The sequence below is a fragment of the Mobula birostris genome, chromosome 16 (genome assembly GCF_030028105.1).
Source record: "Mobula birostris isolate sMobBir1 chromosome 16, sMobBir1.hap1, whole genome shotgun sequence".
Classification (NCBI taxonomy): domain Eukaryota; kingdom Metazoa; phylum Chordata; class Chondrichthyes; order Myliobatiformes; family Myliobatidae; genus Mobula; species Mobula birostris.
In genome coordinates this window covers 65301565-65321451 of record NC_092385.1, presented here as the reverse complement: position 1 = coordinate 65321451, position 19887 = coordinate 65301565, and the positions used below count along the sequence as shown (strand labels likewise).

The following is a 19887-nucleotide window of genomic DNA, read 5'->3' as shown; positions in this document are numbered from 1 at the left end:
CCATCAGGAAGAATTAATGACTTACTACAAGGCAAACATGATTTCAGTAAGTTTAACGAGTGTGATTAGTTTAGAAAACATTGGTGATGAGTTGGCACCTGTTCAGGGTAAAGTTCAGGAGGTCTTTGAGGGTCCTATTTGAGCTGGGAAGCAAGCTGATCATGTGATGGCTAATTGTTCTGTTTTAAAGTGGACAAGGCAACATGGTTGATCAAACTCCATTTTGAATACAACAGGATCTGGTTTTGCAGGAATTTGATTTTGTAACAAAGCATTTGAAAGGCAATCCTGGTTGATTGACTGTCTGGACATTATGTTTAAGAGTGAAATAGAAACTAGTATTTGTATATGCTTCTGTAATGTGCTACATAATAATCACATATGTATTGCTTTACACTCTGTAATCTACAGTTAAAAATTTTGCTCCCTGATCAAAGTTTTGCTTTTGCGGGAGTGTTATATACCCCCAGGGTTCATCTTTTCTGTGGACTGTCACTTTAAAACCCTGAAAGAATTGAGACTGACTTTTGCTCTGTTGGATTTCTACTGACTACAGAATTGCTGAGTTGCTATGGCAAAGAGAGGTGGAGTTATTTGATGGCCAATCGATGTTTATAGTTGCTTGCAGCATGTTTATTTAGGCAAGGTCAGATGACTCTCACACAGACACCTGGTCAGAGTCGAGCTGGGGTCGATCATGGAAAGATACCAGGAGTGGGGTCGCTGATTAAAATGTTCAGTAGCCCAAAGGGGTGAGTTGGGATCGATCCAGAGTATTGATAAATGACTCTCACGGTTGCTGCAGCTGGAGGCAGTTGCAGAGAAGAGAGGAGAGAGAAGGTTTGAAACAAGAAGAAATCTAGTGAGAAAGAGTGGATTCTCTCCAAGTAGCTCGTAAGAGTGAGTTTGATTCCATTCAAATATGAAAGTGTGGTTGTCACATAGTTAATCCACAGGAGTGGGTTATTTGGTGAGGGAAAACCTTTGTGAATACCACGTGTGTGTTAATCCTTGTCTGGGTGTGGTAGTTGACTGAAGAAGGCACCCCTGTGGCAAATCACAGTTGGAGTTACTTCGTATGTCATGGGTTTGGATAAGTGGCTATCACGTGGTGTGATTGGGGTAACCTTGTGGAATCTACCAGTGTGCCTACCCTTGTCTGGTTGGCAGTTTTCCCTTGAAGATGGTCCCCTTGTGATAAGCTACTGTTGGTGATAATCCATACGTGGATTTGGTTTGAGTATCCTGTGGCCACCACTTTGGAATGACCCATAGCTGAATTCCGGCGTGGTATTGTGGTAACCACGTGAGAAAGGAATTATTATCCCTTATTTTGGCTCTGCAACATTTTGATGTGTATGTTGGCACAACTCAGAAACCACTCGTGGCTTACACTGATCATAACCCATTAGTTTTTTTTTGAGTAAAATGAAAAATAAAAATACGTAGAAGGTTACTGAACTGGAATCTAATTTTACAGGAATATGATCTCTTAATAACTCAACTTAGAGGTAAAGATAATGTAATTGCCGACTGTTTGTCCAGATGTTGAATTTGCAATGTATTTCTTTTATTAATAGAGTGAAATTTGATATTTGTATACACATGTAATATATTAATTTGTAGAGTGCTGTATGATACATGTCCATTATAGATTTTGTACATTTGTATATTGTGTAAATTGTAGTTAAAATTTTGCTCCTGATAGATCAAAATTTTCTCTTCTTGGGGGGAGGTGTTATGAGCCCCAGTTTCAATTCCTGGGATGGTACGTGATGTACTGGGAATCTGTGACTTTGTTTCTGTGAGTGTCATGCAAGGACCTACTCCAAGAGTGTAAAAGGAGCAGCGTAGATTGCTCCAGAGACAATTTGGTGGAGTATCGTTCTGTTTGGAGCAGAGTCATTGTGAGAGTGAAGAGTGCCAAGCTTCGATCTAACCCAAAAGGGAGTGGGTAGTCGACAATGCTGTGCATTTCAAAGGTGAGTAACATTTCGTAATCCAAATGTGGATTTTTGGCACCCACTTTGGTGAATCCCTGCAAAGTCTTGGGTTATGTGGTGACCAGTCCTGGAAAAGGGACTTCTCCTGTCAGTTATGTTGTGAACTCTCACTCTTTGTTGCTCTTTTTAGTCTCTTTGTGGACTTTTTGGAACAGGACGTATGCTGGCGGGGATTTGCAGCAACCGCAGATTCGTTTACCCAGCGTCCAAACTCCAGGGAGTTTTGGAAAGGTACTGTTTGACTGTAAACTTCTCTGACTGTTATTTGCCTCTGCAAGATAGTGTGATGGGATCCTGAATTACCCCTATGAACTGGGCTTTTTAAAAGAGAGAGAGAGTTGTGGAACACAGACACCGTGTTAAAAAGAGAGAGAAAGAAAGCGAGAGAGAGGCGAAGACTGCTCACAGTTTGTTTATACTTTCTACAAGGACGCTGCCTGCTTGTAAGTTCTTACAGAGAGAGAAGGCAGGAGCTGCTTGAGGTATTCAGCACGGTGAGATAAATAGAAGGTCAGATGATAGACCTTCAGGCACATGGTTTTGGACATGGAATGAGCTTTGTTGTGCCCACAGAAAAGGTGGGTTTTGGAGGATCGATCAGCGGCTCTCACAGTGTGAAAAGAGCGTGACCGGTGGGGAGTTATTCGTGTTTCCAACCCTCTCCTGGGTTGATAATTCCACCACAGAAGAACGGTCCCCTTTGTTGTGGTAACAGCTGGTGACTTCTAAAGGATTTTGGAGGACAACAGGAAGATCAATGGCGTCAGCTCGTCTCAAGTCAGTCTCTCTCTCTCTCTCTCTCTCTCTCTCCTCAACTAAATATCACGAACTGAACTGAACTTTATTCATCATCGTAAGACTATCTATGTACCCCTAGACTTGAAGAAGCTTGGTATTCATATATTTCCACACTGACTTATATATATAATCATTGCTAACCTATTTAATATATCTGCACTTATATTACTGTATTGCGTAGTTACTAATAAATACCATTAGTGAATAGCAATACTGGACTCCAAAGTGTTTTCCCTTTCTGCTGGTTCTTTAACCCGTCACGGGGTACATGACAAAATTGGGGCCTGCGTCCGTGATATGAACAAATTGGTTGGAGGGCTTGTTTGAATTGATTGGGGAAAATCCCTTTTGATTTGGGTATGTGGAAAAATAGCAGGAATGGATGTTAGGGAATTTCTGAGATCGCCAGACCCGATGACTTTGAAGAAAGCTAAAAAAGATGCTGTGCTTAAGGTTTATGAGCTAGTTCTGGAGGTGTACAGACAAAGGTTTCGAGGTTTGAGAAAGCCTTGGAACCAAACATATATGGAGTTTGCCCATGAAGAACATGTGTACTTTGATCTTTGGTGTGCTTCAAATGAGGCGGATGAGGATATTGACAACTTGAAAGAGTTGATGTTGATTGAAGAGTTTAAAAACTGCGTCTTGGCTGAAATAAGGACGCACTTAGATGAGAAAGCGGCAGCGACACTGTCAGAGTCTGCTAGGTTAGCAGATGAGTATTCCTTAACTCATAAGGTTAGGTTTTCTCTGAATAGGAGTTACCAAAAGAGTAATAGAGATAACCCACCGGCTAAACCAGAAAGTAAGCCGGGGTCTAATGACAAAAGTAAGGAGGAAGGAAAGCAGTTGGGGGGGAAAACTTCCCAGTTTCAAGTGTCACTTTTGTGGGAAACCTGATCATGTGGCGTGCAATTGTTTTGCTATGAAAAGGGAAAAAGGAAAAAAGAAAGAGAAAACCCCAAAATGCCTGCGTTCAGACGGCTGAAGAAGGAGGGGTCTGACCGAGTTCAACAGGGACTCGAGAGATTTATTTCAAATGGGATTGTGTCTGTGAAGGAGGGGTCAACCCCAATTCCAGTGAGAATCTGGAGAGATACTGGAGCTTTTCAGTCACTGATATTTAAGAGTGTTTTGGAATTTGGTGCTGAGACGGAGACTGGTGAAGTAAATATTATTAAAGACATTGGAAAGGGAACTGCCTTTGCATTAGATAATTTTGGAATGCGACTTGGTATCCAAACCAGTCACAATAGGGGTACGATCTGAACTATCGATAGACAATGTTGATGTCTTACTCGGTAGTGACCTTGCAGGTGGAGATTTTACCCAGCAGTTCAGCTCACAAGTAAGCCTGCTGCTGCTGAGGACCCGCCCATTGATGCTGATGTGTATCCCGCATGCGCAGTAACCCGAAGCATGTCCAAAAAGACTGCTGAGGCTCATGTTGATTTATCCAAGACTTTCCTACTGTCCCTATACCAACAGGACTTAAGAGGGTAGTAGGGCTGAGGAGAGTAAGGAGGAAGGGAAAGACTTGTCCTTATCGAGAAAGGAATTTATAGAGGAACAAAATAAAGACCCTGAAATTGTGGCTTTAAAAGAGACAACTCTCTCTGAGGATGAAATTCTGAAAGAGACAGTGGATATTACCTTAAAGATGGGGTATAGATGAGGAAGTGGAGACCAGCCACTGTGCCTGCAAGTGAGGATTGGGCTATTGTGCATCAGGTAGTGGTTCCAAAGGTTTACAGGGCTGAAATTTTAAACCTGGTCCACAAGATGCCTTTAGGGGGACATTTTGGAGTAAAGAAGACAGTGCACAGGATTATGAGGGAATTTTATTGGCCTAACGTGAGGAAAGATATTGTCAATTACTGCAGAGGGTGTCATATGTGCCAGGTGGTGGGAAAACCTAACCAGGCCATCCCAAAGGCACCAATTCGACCGATACCTGCTTTTGGTGAACCATTTTCTAGGGTCATAGTGGACTGTGTAGGCCCGTTGCCAAAGACTGCAGCTGGTCATCAGTACTTGTTAACAATTATGTGTGCTGCATCTAGGTTCCCTGAAGCCATGCCTCTCAGAAACATCCAGGCTAAGACTGTGGTAAAGGCACTCAGCAAGTTCTTCCCACTGGCAGGTTCACCTAAAGAAATTCAATCTGACCAGGGTAGTAACTTTACTTCAAGAACATTCCAGCAAATAGTTTCTGAGCTGGGGGCTAATCAAATTGTGTCATCTGCCTACCACCTGAAATCTCAAGGGGCTTTGGAGCGGTATCATTCCACTTTAAAGACCATGATTAAAACCTATTGTTATGAGAATGACAGGGACTGGGATGAAGGAATACACTTATTGCTTTTTGCCATGAGAGATACCGTTCAAGAGTCCCTGGGGTTCAGCCCGTTTGAGCTCATTTTCAGCCATAGGCCCAAAAGACCCCTGACTTTGCTCAGGGAGCAATGGTCTAACCGAAAAGTGTGTGTCAGCGTGTTAGATTATGTTTTAAAATTTTGCGAAAGACTCAACAAAGCTTGTGATGTTGCCCAGAAGAATTTTCAAAACTCCCAAATTAAAATGAAACAGTGGTTTGATAAGAGAACAAGGGAGCAGGTGTTTGAGGTTGGAAATAAAATGCTGGTGCTGTTCCCTCTTGTGACCAACCCCCTCCAAGCACAATTCCATGGACCATACCACATAATTAAGAAAATTGATTCTTTGAATTATGTTATCGAAACTCCTGACAGAAGGAAGGCGACCCAACTGGTACACGTAAATATGCTGAAGCCTTATGATGATCCTGAGATGGTACCAATAAGTACTGTTATGAAAACAAATCGGGCTGAGGAATTTGATAATGAGGTACAAGATCATTTTACCAAACTGAATATTGTATCAACAAGCTTGACAATTCCACAATTTTGACAGACCTTACTGATAAAGTCTGTTATCTAGAGCCTGCACAGAGAGAACCATTGCAAGGACATGGCAGACCAATTGAATAACTACTTTAGTTCTATCTTCACTAAGGAGGACATAAATAATCTCCTGGAAATAGTAGGGGACCGAGGGTCTAGTGAGATGGAGGAACTGAGGGAAATACATGTTAGTAGGGAAGTGGTGTTAGGTAAATTGAAGGGATTAAAGGCAGATAAATTCCCAGGGCCAGATGGTCTGCATCCCAGAGTGCTTAAAGAAGTAGCCCAAGAAATAGTGGATGCATTAGTGATAATTTTTCAAAACTCTTTAGATTCTGGATTAGTTCCTGAGGATTGGAGGGTGGCTAATGTAATCCCGCTTTTTAAAAAAGGAGTGAGAAACCAGGGAATTATAGACCGGTTAGCCTGACATCAGTGGTGGGGAAAATGCTCGAGTCAGTTATCAAAGATGTGATAACAGCACATTTAGAAAGCAGTGAAATCATCGGACAAAGTTAGCATGGATTTGTAAAAGGAAAATCATGTCTGACGAATCTCATAGAATTTTTTGAGGATGTAACTAGTAGAGTGGATAGGGGAGAACCAGTGGGTGTGGTATATTTGGATTTTCAAAAGGCTTTTGACAAGGTCCCACAAAGGAGATCAGTGTGCAAACTTAAAGCACACGGTATTGGGGGTATGGTATTGATGTGGATAGAGAATTAGTTGGCAGACAGGAAGCAAAGAGTGGGAATAAATGGGACCTTTTCAGAATAACAGGCAGTGACTAGTGGGGTACCGCAAGGCTCAGTGCTGGGACCCCAGTTGTTTACGATATATATTACTGACTTAGACAAGGGAATTAAATGCAGCATCTCCAAGTTTGCGGATGACACGAAGCTGGGTGGCAGTGTTAGCTGTGAGGAGGATGCTAAGAGGATGCAGGGTGACTTAGATAGGTTAGGTGAGTGGGCAAATTCATGGCAGATGCAATTTAATGTGGATAAATGTGAGGTTATCCACTTTGTTGGCAAGAACAGGAAAACAGATTATTATCTGAATGGTGGCCGATCAGGAAAAGGAGAGGTGCAAAGAGACCTGGGTGTCATTGTACACCAGTCATTGAAAGTGGGCATGCAGGTACAGCAGGCAGTGAAAAAGGCAAATGGTATACTGACATTCATAGCAAGAGGGTTCGAGTACAAGAGCAGGGAGGTTCTAGTGCAGTTGTACAAGGCCTTGGTGAGACTACACCTGGAGTATTGTGTGCAGTTTTGGTCCCCTAATCTGAGGAAAGACATTCTTGCCATAGAGGGAGTACAAAGAAGGTTCACCAGATTGATTCTTGGGATGGAAGGACTTTCATATGATGAAAGACTGGATCGACTAGGCCTATACTCACTGGAATTTAGAAGATTGAGGGGGGATCTTATTGAAACGTATAAAATTCTAAAGAGTTTGGACACGCTAGATGCAGGAAGATTGTTCCCGATGTTGGGGAAGTCCAGAATGAGGGGTCACAGTTTAAGGATAAAGGGGAAGCCTTTTAGGACCGAGATGAAGAAAAACTTCTTCACACTGAGAGTAGTGAATCTGTGGAATTTTCTGCCACAGGAAACAGTTGAGGCCAATTTATTGGCTATACTTAAGAGGGAGTTAGATATGGCCCTTGTAGCTAAAGGGATCAGGGGATATGGAGAGAAGGCAGGTACAGGGTTCCGAGTTGGATGATCAGCCATGATCATACTGAATGGCAGTGCAGACTCAAAGGGCCGAATGGCCTACTCCTGCACTTATTTACTATGTTTCTATGTAACTAATTAGCAAGCATAAAGATTTATTTCCTGACATTCCAAGACAGTGCACAGTTGTGGAGCATGACGTCATTATAAATTCAGCCCAGCCCATTAAACAGCATCGTTACAGAATGAACTTAGAGAAAAGCAAAATGGTTGAAAAAGAAATTGGCTACAAGGTAGCAACTGGTATCATTAGGCCATCTACCTCAGACTGGGCGTCGCCCTGCGTCCTTGTCCCTAAGCCGGATGGTAGCATGAGATTATGTATTGACTCCAAGAAAAACAATGCAATAACTAAGACAGATGCTTATCCTATCCCGAGAGTTGATGACTGTATTGACAAAGTGGGAAAGGTTAAGTACCTCACAATTGACTTGCTAAAAGGGTATCAGTGTGTTCCTTTGACTGACAGGGCCAGAGAAATCTCAGCATTTGTCACACCTTCGGGCCTGTATGTGTACAATGTTTTACCCTTCGGGATGAAAAATGCTCCAGGGACATTTCTAAGAATGATCAATTCTGTAATTAGAGGTTCAGAAAACACAGGGGCTTATATCAATGATTTAGTAGTCTGGAATGACACGTGGGAAGAGCATATTGCAGCGGTAGAAAATCTATTTGACAGAATTTCCAAGGCCAGTCTTACTGTGAACCTGCTAAAACTGAGTATGGCCTTGCCACAGTTATATATCTGGGCTATGTAGTAGGCCAGGGCCAACTGGCTCCTGTACAGGCCAAGGTTCAAGCTATTGCTCAGGTTCCTGTTCCGACCGGCAAGAAAGCTTTAAGAAGATTTTTGGGAATGGTTGGGTAATATCGTAAGCTTTGTAAGAACTTTGCAGATATCGCTCTCCCCCTAACAAAACTCCTAGGGAAGAGTGAAAGATTTATATGGAATGACTTTTGCCAGGAGGCATTTGAACGTCTGAAAACGATCCTGTGTTACCATCCTGTGCTCAAAGTACCTGATTTTTTCCATGCCATTTCCTATAGCAACAGACGCTAGTGACGAAGCTGCTGGGCAGTACTGTTACAGAAGGATGACATTGAACACCCAGTAGCCTATTTCTCAAAGCAAGTTAATGGGCACCAGAAAAATTATTCCACTGTTGAAAAGGAATGCTAGCACTTATTCTGCCTTTACAACATTTTGAAGTCTATGTTTGTCCTGCCCAGAGACCACTTGTGGTTTATATGGATCACAATCCGTTGGGTGTTTCTAACTAAGATGAAGGATAAGAATAGACAGTTATTAAATTGAAGTCTGATATTGCAAGAATATGACTTAAAAATCAAAAATGTGAAAGGCACTGACAATATTATAGCTGATTGTTTATCCAGATGTTAAGTTAGGAATTGTACACGTTCTGCTCTGTTAACTGATGATTATACATGTATTGTTTCAAACTCTGTAATTTACATTTAAACTAAAAAAATTTTGCCTGTGTCAAAATTTTTTTTGAAGGAAGGGGGTGTGATGGGGTCCTGAATTACCCCTATGAACACTGCTTTTTAAAAGAGAGAGAGAGTGTTGTGGAACACATGACACCATGTTAAAAAGAGAGAGAAAGGAAGCGAGAGAGAGGCGAAGACTGCTCACAGTTTGTTTATACTTTCTACAAGGACACTGCCTGCTTGTAAGTTCTTACAGAGAGAAGGCAGGAGCTTCTTGAGAGACAGCTGGTATTCAGCACGGTGAGATAAATAGAAGGTCAGATAGTTTTGCACACAGAATGAGCTGCTGCTGGGTTCATAACATAACACAAATAAAAAGTTATTTGTGAGATTACCTTTGGTTGGCTATAACATCCATGTTTGTGAATGTTGGGGTAGATGCCTACCTGAAGTGATTCGAGCTCATTGCTGATTGAGAACAAAGAGCCATAAATTATCAACTGTCACTTGATGGGAAGAGGGCAATAAATGGATGCTGGCTTGCAGCACAGCCAATAACAAGGTGTTAAAGGACAGACACATAACCTGTGGCCAATGACACTGGAATGTGATATTTGAATTGATAAGGAATGGATATAAAAGTGGATGCTTCGTGTGTGCTGATAGCAGTAACTTCGAAGAATAACTATCGCAGATACAAGCATAAGCAACCCTCCATGAAACGTGGTGAGTGAATCGGGACAATGAGGAACGCCTGGCCAGCATAAACTCCTTTGCCTGGGAAATACCTTTGCTAATCTTTGACTATTCAGGAGAGTCAGGGATACTTAGCAGGTGTGCACACAAAGTATTTAGTGTATGAATTCACGTACTTGTTAGTTTGAACAATAAAGGTAGTTGTCAGTAAATATAGATCACTCTGTGTCTCACTAATCATCATTATAAGTAGTATTTTTTACAACAGTGCATACAGTGTGTATATATATATATACAAACGTTTGTATATATTAAACAGTTCAGCATTGTGTTTTATAGGATTGTTTTTATATTTATATCTTATTTTTGTTTCTTTATTGTGTTCTTTATGCCCATTGTGTATTTTTATGCCGCATCATTTTGTTCTTTACACTCAGATACTGAAGAATGACAATGAACAATTTTGAATCTTGAATATAAGGGAATTGGGTTTGTTTACATTTGAGTGGAGGAGCCTGAGAAGGGGTTCTTATACATATTCCAAATAAGAAGAAATTTTGACAGATTTATTCCAAACAAGAAGAAATTTTCAAAGGGAAGAAGGACACTACCGTGGCTGACAAATGAAGTCAGAGCCAAAATAAAAGCAAAAGAGAGGGCATACAAGGAAACCAGAGCTAGTGGGAAGATAGAGGATTGGGAAGCTTTTAAAAACTTGCAGAAGAAAACTAAGAAGATTATTAGGAAGGAAAAAAATGAATTATGAATAAAAGCTGGTGACTAATATCAAAGAAGATTCTAAAAGCTTTTTTAAATATATAAAGGGTAAAAGAGAGTCGAGGATAGATATAGGACCAATACAAAATGACGCTGGAATGTGTCATGAGAAATGCAGAGATGGCAGAGGAACTGAATGCGTATTTTGCGTCAGTTTTCACAGTGGAAGATGTCTGCAGTATACCGGACATTCAAGAGTATCAGAGAAGTGAAGTGCAGTGACAATTACAACTGAGAAGGTGCTCAGGAAGCTTAATAGTCTGAGGGTGGATAAATCTCCTGGACCTGATGGAATGCACCCTCGGGTTCTGAAGGAAGTAGCTGGAGAGATTGCAGAGGCATTAACGATGATCTTTCAAGAATCCATATATTCTAGCATTGTAGCAGATGACGGGAAAATTGCCAGTGTTACTCCACTATTTAAGAAGGGTGGGAGGCAGCAGAAAGAAAAATATAGACCTGTTAACCTGACATCAGTGGTTGGAAAGTTGTTGGAATCGATTGTTAAGGATGAGATTACAGAGTACCTGGAGGCACATGTCAAGATAGGCCAAAGCCAGCATGGTTTCCTGAAAGGAAAATCCTGCCTGACAATCCTATGCAACCCTGTAAGACCCCATGGAGTCACAGGGAAGTTACTAGCCTGGGTGGAGCATTGGCTGGTCAGCAGAAAACAGAGAGCGGGAATAAAGAGATCGTAGCAACACACAAAAAATGCTGGTGGAACGCAGCAGGCCAGGCAGCATCTATACGAAGACATACAGTCGACGTTTCAGGCCAAGACTCTACTGCCAGTTACCAGTAGAGTTCCACAGGGGTCAGTGTTGGGACCGCTGTTTTTTTACAACATATGTCAATGACTTGAACTATGGTATTTATGGATTTGTGGCTAAATTTGCTGATGTTACAAAGACAGGTGGAGGAGTGGAGAGTGTTGAGGAAACGGAGAGCCTGAAAGGAGACTTTTCTAAACAGTGGTGAAAATCCATCAACTTGCAATTAGTGGGAACAACTCCAGAGTCCAACTGATTATGTATCCCCAGGGCCAGATGGAATATACCTTAGGTTATTACAGAAAGTAAGAGAAAATATTTGCATCCTCACTGGCCACAGGAATAGCAACAGGGTGAAAAATGTTATTTCTTTGCTCAAATAAGGGAAGAGAGATAACCCTGGGAATGATAGACCAGTGGGCAAATTATTGGAGAAGATTCTTGGAGACAGGATAAACGAGCATATGGAAAAGCATAATCTAATTAGGAATAGTCAGCATGGCTTTGTGATACCTCATGTGCCTGACTGAATTTGTTGAGGATGTCCAAAGAATATATTGATGGAGGTAGATCAGTAGATGTGGTGTATATGGATTTTAGTAAGTTAGGAAGCATGGAATCCAGGGAAACTTGGCAGTGCAGATTCAGCATTGGTTTGACTATATGAGTCAGAGGGTGATTTTAGATGGAATGCTTTCTGCCTGGAGGTCAGTAACCAGCGGTGTTCAGCAGGGATCTGTTCTGGGACACCTGATCTATGTGATTTTTAGAAATGACTTGGATGAGGAAGTGGAAGACACACAAAATGCTAAAGAAATTCAATAGGTCAAGTGGCATCCGTGGAAAGGAATAAACAGTCAATGTTTCAGGGTGAGACCCTACATCAGGACTGGAAAGGAAGGAGGAAGAAGCCAGAATAAGAAGTTGGGGGTGCAGGAGAAAGAGTACACCTTGTAGGTGATAGGTTAAACCAAGTGATTAGGAGGAATTAAGTGAGAAGCTAGGAGGTGGAAAAGAATAAGAGCTAAGAAGAAGGAATCTGATAGGACAGGAGAGTGGACCATTGAAGATAAGGAAGGAAGAGCGCATCGGAGGGAGAGATAGGCAGGCAAGGCAAGGCAAAGGCAGAGTGGGGAATGGAAGATGAGGGAAAGAGGAGGAGTAGAAAATTACCAAAATTAGAGAAATTGAAGTTCATACCACTGGACGCTACCCAGGTGGAATATGAAGTGGTGCTCCTCAAAGTTGAGAGTCACCTCATTGTTGCAGTAGAGGAGGATGTGGTCCTAATGAAGGGTCTTGGCCTGAAATATTGACCTATTTACTCCTTTCCATAGATGCTACCTGACCTGCTGAGTTCTTCCAGCATTTTGTGTGTGTTCCACTGGATTTCCAGCATGCAGAGCTGGGCTGAGAAATGGCAGATGGAGTTCAATCTGGAAATGTGTGACATGATTCATTTTTGATGGTCGAATCTGAAGACAAAATACAGTATCCATATCACTAGATCCCTCAAAGGTGCTGCACAAGTTGACAAGGTTGTTAAAAAGGTGCATGGGGTGCTGGCTTTCATTAGTTGAGGTTTGAGTTCAGTAACTCTGATTAGACCACGCTTGGAATATTGTGTTCATTTCTGGTTGACTCATTATAGGAAGGATGTGGAAGCTTTAGAGATGTTGCAGAGGATATTTACCATGATGCTGCCTGGATTAGAGAGCATGTCTTATGAGGATAGGTTGGGCGAGCTAGGGTTTCTCTTTAGAACAAAGGAGGTTGAGAGGTGGCTTGATAGAAGTGGACAAGATGATAAGTGGAGTAGACCAAGTGGATCGGTGTAGACTTTTTCCCAGGGCAGAAATGGCTTATATGAGGAGTATAACTTTAAGGTGATTGAACAAAAGTATGGGGTGCTTGTATCAATGGTAAGGATTTCATACATAGAGTAATAGGTGCGTCAAATGCCACGCCAGTGGTGGTGGTAGAGGCAAATACATTAGGGACACTTATGAAACTCTTAGGTGCAGTAGTTATGTACTGTAGATGAAAGAAATATAGAATCATAGAAATATAGAAAACCTACAGCACAATACAGGCCCTTCAGCCCACAATGCTGTGCCAAACATGTACTTACTTTAGAAATTACCTAGGGTTACCCATAGCCCTCTAATTTTCTAAGCTCCACATACCTATCCAAGAGTCCCTTAAAAGACCCGATCATATCCGAGATGGATACGTAGGAGGAAAGGGTTGGATTCATCTCAGAACACGTTAAAGAGTCAGCATGTTGTGGGCCAAAGTAACTGTAATGCTCTGCTTTCTATATTCTTTGTACAAAGGCCACAAATCAATAACCTATTATTTCCAGGAACACTTCCAATAATAGCCAGAGGTCGTGGTACATGTTGGTACCAACGACGTAGGCAGGAGAGGGGTAGAGGTCCTGTGCAGTAAGTTTAGGGAGTTAGGAAGGAGGCTGAAGAGTAAACCTCCAAGGTGGTAATCTCCAAATAACTCCCAGTGCCACGAGCTAGTAAAGGTCAGAATCGGAAGATAGTGCAGATGAATGAGTGGTTGAGGAGATGGTGCAGTGGGCCAGGGTTTCATGTTCTTGGATCATTGGAACTTTTTCTGGGGAAGGGGTGACCTGTACAAGTGGGACGGGTTGCACCTGAACTGGAGAGGAACCAATATCCTAGGATGGAGGTTTGCTAATGCTATTGGGGAGGGTTTAAACTAGATTTGCAGGGTGGTGGGAACAGAAGTGAAGAGGCAGGGGATGGGGCGGTTGGTGCATAAGTAGTGACAGCTTGTAGGGAGTTTATGAGAAAGGATAGGTAAATGATAGAGTAAAGAAGCACTCAGCCAGATGTGTCAATTTTAATGCAAGGAGTATCGTGAGCAAGGCGGATGAACTTAGAGTGTGGATCAATATGTGGAACTCCGGCAAGATCCGAGGAGGGGGACTTTGTATTTATATACATAACAGTTGATGTACAGAAGTTACAGTTATAGATACTCACTGTTCCCCGGACACTGAATACCTGATGTTGCAGTGCAGACCTTGCTGAGAGAGTTTACATCGGTTGTTATAGCAGCTGTTTACATACCACCGCAGGCTAATGCTAAGCTAGCTATGGAGAAGTTACATCACTCCATTAGCCAGTGTCTATTAGCACAACCAGACAGCATTGTTATAGCAGCTGGGGACTTCAATCATACTAACTTGAAGTCTGTTTTACCTAAATTCCATCAGTATGTGAACTTCCCGACAAGGGAAAAGAACACCTTGGATCAAGTCTACTGCAATCTTCCTCATGCATATAAAGCCAGCCCTCTGCCACATTTGGGACTCTCAGACTATCTGTCTCTGTCCCTGACCCCGGCATATAAACCACTCAGCTGTAGATAAAGACCATATATGAAGACAGTCAAAGTATGGACTAAGGAGGCTACCTCTGCCCTTCAAGACTGCTTCGATAACACAGACTGGGAAGTTTTTGATGAAGGGGAGATCTGGAAGGGCACACGTCAGCTGTTCTTTCATACATAAACTTTTGTGCTGAGAATGTCATGGACACAAAGTCTGTTAAGGTGTTCCCCAACCAAAAACCTTGGTTCAATAGCATGGTGAGGATCTTGCTAAGAACACGGGATGCTGCTTTTAAATCTGGGGATCTACAGGCCTATGGGCAGGCAAGAAGAGCCCTGAAAAGTGGCATCAGAGAGGCCAAGCACAGATATAAACAGTGTATAGAGGGCACTTTACCAATAACAACTCCAGATCTATGTGGCAGGGGATAAAGACTCTTACTGGCTACAAGGACAGCTATACGGTCACAAACTCCTCAGATAGGACACTGCCAGACACTCTGAACCAGTTCTTTTCTCGCTTTGACAGCCAGAATGGAGAAGTTGACATCCAGTCAGCACTAACAGAGAAGGATGACCCTATACAATTACACCAACACCAGGTCAGATCTGCCCTGCGCGGAATCAATGCGAGGAAAGCAGCTGGCCCAGATGGAATCACCGGAAGGATCCTTAAGGACTGCGCAGATCAACTAGTGGGAGTATTTACTACCATCTTCAACCTCTCGCTACTACAGTCTGTAGTCCTCACCTGCCTTAAGTCAGCCACAATAATACCCATACCAAAGAAAAGTACAGTGAACTGCCTTAATGACTATCGCCCAGTTGCTCTAACTCCTACCATCACGAAATGTTTTGAGAGACTCATACTGTCTTATATTAAGTCTGCCATACCTGCTGACCTTGATAAATACCAGTTTGCGTATCGTGCAAACAGATCGACAGAGGATGCAGTCATCACAGCTCTCCACACAGCCCTTACAAACCTGGATCAGGATAACACCTATGTAAGAATGCTGTTTGTAGACTACAGCTCAGCTTTTAATACAGTCATCGCCTACAAACTGGTGCAGAAATTGAGCAACCTGGGCCTTGGCAGTTCACTGTGCTCATGGATACTGGATTTTCTGAGTAACAAACCCCAAAGTGTCAGGATGGGAGAACACACATCATCTACTCTCATCCTGAACACCGGTACACAAAAGGGGTGTGTTCTCAGCCCCATCCTCTATTCTCTTTTCACCCATGACTGCTCTACCATTCACTCCACCAACACCATTGTCAAATTTGCTGACGATACCACCCTAACAGGTGTCATATCAGACTGTGATGAGACAGCCTCTAGGGAGGAGGTACAGCATTTGACAGAATGGTGTTGTCATAATAACCTGGACTTGAACATCACAAAAACCAAGGAGCTGATAGTAGACTTCAGGAAATCAAAGCGCGTCGAGCACTCTGCTCTGCACATGTACGGGAAAGAGGTGGAGAGAGTAGAGAGTTAAGTTCCTCGGCGTCCACATCTCGGCTGACCTCACCTGGACTGCCCATATCTCTTATCAGGTGGGGAAGGCCCAACAGAGGCTCTACTTCCCAAGGAAGCTAAAGCACGCTCTCCTCCCTCATCACCTGCTGATCAACTTCTATCGGACAACTATAGAGAGCCTCCTGACATATTGCTGTGCAGTGTGGTTTGCCAGCTGCAGAGAACAGAACAGGAAGGACTTGCAGCGGGTGGTGAGGGTAGCAGAGCGGGTTATTGGCACAACATTACCCTCCCTCAGAGACATTTATACTGGCAGACTTCAAAAGAAGGCTACTTGCATTTCAAAGGATCCCACTCATCCTGGACATCACCTATTTTCCCCTCTACCTTCTGGGAAGAGATACAGAGCATTAAGGACAAAAACAAAGAGACTCCTTAACAGCTTCTATCCACAAGCAGTGAAATGTCTAACACCCCCTTCCCTTCTCCTGCCCCCCTCCTAAGACGGCGGCAGCTAAATGCATCACACTTCCAGGAATGGCAGGTGTGCAATACTCCTACTACCCCACCCATATATTATTAATTTTGGACTGCACTCCTGAGGTTTTAGAGTTTATTTTATGTATATATTCTTTGTCATGCTGCAAAACGTTGAGCTGCTAAACTGTGTTTCATTACTCCACAACAATGACAATAAAGATATTCTTCTACTTCTTCTTCTATTAGGTAAAGTTGTTAATTTAAACCTATATCCTGTGATTAAGTATTCTTTACAAATTTGGCTACAGTTCTGCAATTTTTTTAATCTTAAAAAATTTAAACTTTGTAGTTTAATTTAACCAAATTACTTTTTTAAGCCTTCTTTGAGTGATCCAATTTTTTTACTTTGGAAAAATAAAGGTATTAATTCTTTTTTGGATTTATTTAAAGGAGATAGATTGATGTCCTTTGAACAATTAATTGATAAATATTCTCTTTCATACTCACACTTTCTGCAATACTTTCAAGTTAGATATTTTTTACAAAAATATTTAAGTAATTTCCCTTACATATTGGAGGCTGACCTGTTAGATACTATTATGAGTATGAATCCTTTGATTAAGGGTTCTATTGGAAGAATTTATAATTTACTATTACAATGGGATAAGCGTCCTTTATCTAAGATTAAACAGGATTGGGAAAAGGAACTTAATTTGACCTTTATGATGGAGGACTGGATGCGGATATTGAAGTTGGTTAACTCTTCTTCAATTTGTGCTAGCCATTCATTGATTCAATTTAAAATTGTACATTGTTATCATTTGACAAAGGAGAGACTTTCTAAAATCTTTCCTAATGTTGATAGTCATTGTGATAGATGTAAAACTGAGATAGCTGCACTGACACATATGTTTTGGTCTTGTTCTATATTGGAACAGTTCTGGAAGTCGGTTTTCTCAACAATTTCTACAGCAGTTAAAATTAATTTACAACCTAATAAATTAACTGTGCTTTTTGGAATAGTTCCTCAAAATATTCATGGTATTTCTGTGTCTGACCAACATGTTATTGCATTTGTTACATTGATAGCTAGGAGGGCCATTTTGTTGAAGTGGAAGGACACATCAGCTCCCACGTTGTCACAATGGTTCTCTCAAGTGATGCTATGTCTTAGTTTGGAGAAAATTAGAAGTCAAACCTTTGAACTTTTATTTGATTTTGAGAAAAGATGGGGCTCATTTGCTCGTTATTATCATTTGAGTTAATTGATATAATTTTTCCACGATCTAATTGTAAATTTTTTTAGTATATTTTCTTTTCTTGCTGGCGGTTTGATGTTTATTTTTAGAAGCTTTTTGTATGACGCATGGCTCCAGGGTTGTACACCTTATGGGTTCTCTTTTTTTTTTTTCTCACTTTTCTGCTCAGTAGGTTTTTTTTTTGTTATCACAAAATTTTGTTTTCAATCTTTAAGATGATGGGTTTTTTTTTAGAGGCATTGTAAGTGTTACTTCGATGGACTCATGTTATTTTTCCTATATATACAATAAAAAGATTTGAAAAGAAAGGAACTATGATGTTGTGGCCATTAAAGAGGCTTGGATGACTCAAGAGCAGGAATGGCTGCTGAGTGTGCCAGGCTTTAGGTGTTTCAAAACAGACAGGGAAGGAGGAAAAAGAGGAAGGGGGGGTGGCACTGCTAATCAGGGATAGTATCATGGTTGCAGAAAAGCAAGAAGTCGTGGAGGGATTGTCTACTGAGTCAGTGTGGGTGGAAGTCAGAAACAGGAAAGGGGCAATAACTCTACTGGGTGTTTTTATAGACCCCCAAGTAGTGACAGAGAATCGAGGATGCAGATATTGGAAGGATGCAATAATAATAGGGCTATTGTGATGGGTGATTTTAACTTCCTTAATATTGACTGCTGTCTCCTTGGAGCAAGGGGTTTAGATGTGATGGAGTTTGTCAGGTGTGTTCAGGAAGGTTTCCTGATGCAATATGTAGATAAGCCAATTAGTAGAGAGGCTGTACCTGATCTGGTATTGGGAAATTAACCAGGCCAAGTGTCAGTAGGAGAGCATTTTGGAGGTAGTGATCACAACTCTATTCTCTTTACCATCGCGCTGAAGAGGTTTAGGAGCAGACCATTTGGGAAAACACTTAATTGGGGTAGGGGGATAGATGATGCTATTAGGCAGGAACTTGGGAACATAAATTGGGAGCAGATATTCTCAGGGAAATACACAGCAGAAATGCGGTAAATGTTCATTAGACCCCACTTGGAGTACTGTGTTCAGTTCTGGTCACGTCATCACAGAAAGGAAGTGGATGGTCTAAAGAGAGTGCAGGGGAGACTTACAAGGATGTTGCCTGGATTGGAGAACATGCCTTATGAGAACAGGTTGAGTGAATTTGGCCTCTTTTTTCCTCTTTGGAGCGACAGAGGATGAGAGGTGACCTGATAGAGGTGTACAAGGCATCGATTGTGTAGATAGCAGAGGCTTCTTCCCAGGGCTGAAATGGCTAACATGAGAATCTAGCAGGAAAGCAATCTTTCTCATACTATTTTTTAAATTATGTTTATTTATTGAGATACAGTGTGGAATAGGCCCTGCTGGCTCTTCGAGCTGTACTGCTCAGAATTCTCCCAACTTAATCCTAGCCTAATCATGGGATAATTTACAATGACCAATTAACGTAACAATTGGTATGTCTTCGGACTGTGGGAGGAAGCCAGAGCAGATGGAGGAAACACATACAGGCATGCGGGGAATGAACAAGCTCCTTATGGCAGTGGTGGAAATTGAACCTGGGTCGTCTGTACCGTAAAGCGTAGTCCTAATCACTACACTACCTGCTATGTTGTACTCTACATCGGCACAGGAGGGGGAATGGAGAAGGAAGAGAGAAGTGGAGAATGAAGACAGATCAAAGGGCAGTAATCTCTGCTGTGGAACATGTTCATTACCTGTCCTCTGCAGCTGTTTGTGACACTGATCACATACCCGAGCCAGCCTGCCCTTCAGATAGCCAAGGGGATATTTGTTCCTGCAGCATGTTCGACAAACAACCTGAGAGACAAAGGTACAAGTAAGTGGGTGCCACTATCCTCTCAATTTTGCACCATTCATTGATTCCCAGCTCCAAACATCCAGCCCATGGATGTCAGTCATTCTATACTCCATGATCAAATTTCCAGCAACTTTGCTTCATTATTCACTACAGAAAAGGATCTTGGTAATTGTAGGGATGACTTGCAGTGGACTGATAAGCTTGAGAATGTAGATATTAAGGAAGAGGATGTGCTGGAGCTTTTGGAAAGCATCAAGTTGGATAAGTTACAGGGACTGGACGAGATGTACCCCAGGCTGCTGTAGGAAGCGAGGGAG

General features: G+C 41.9%; 1 protein-coding gene across 1 annotated transcript in view; it reads right to left on the bottom strand.

The window, feature by feature from the left end:
* Positions 1-19887, bottom strand: part of LOC140210814 (FYVE, RhoGEF and PH domain-containing protein 5-like) — a 235818-nt gene that overhangs the window by 29444 nt on the left and 186487 nt on the right. Inside the window, exon 17 of the mRNA XM_072280081.1 lies at positions 19467-19569. Coding sequence (XP_072136182.1) covers positions 19467-19569 — 103 coding nt within the window. The remainder of the gene's footprint in view (positions 1-19466; positions 19570-19887) is intronic.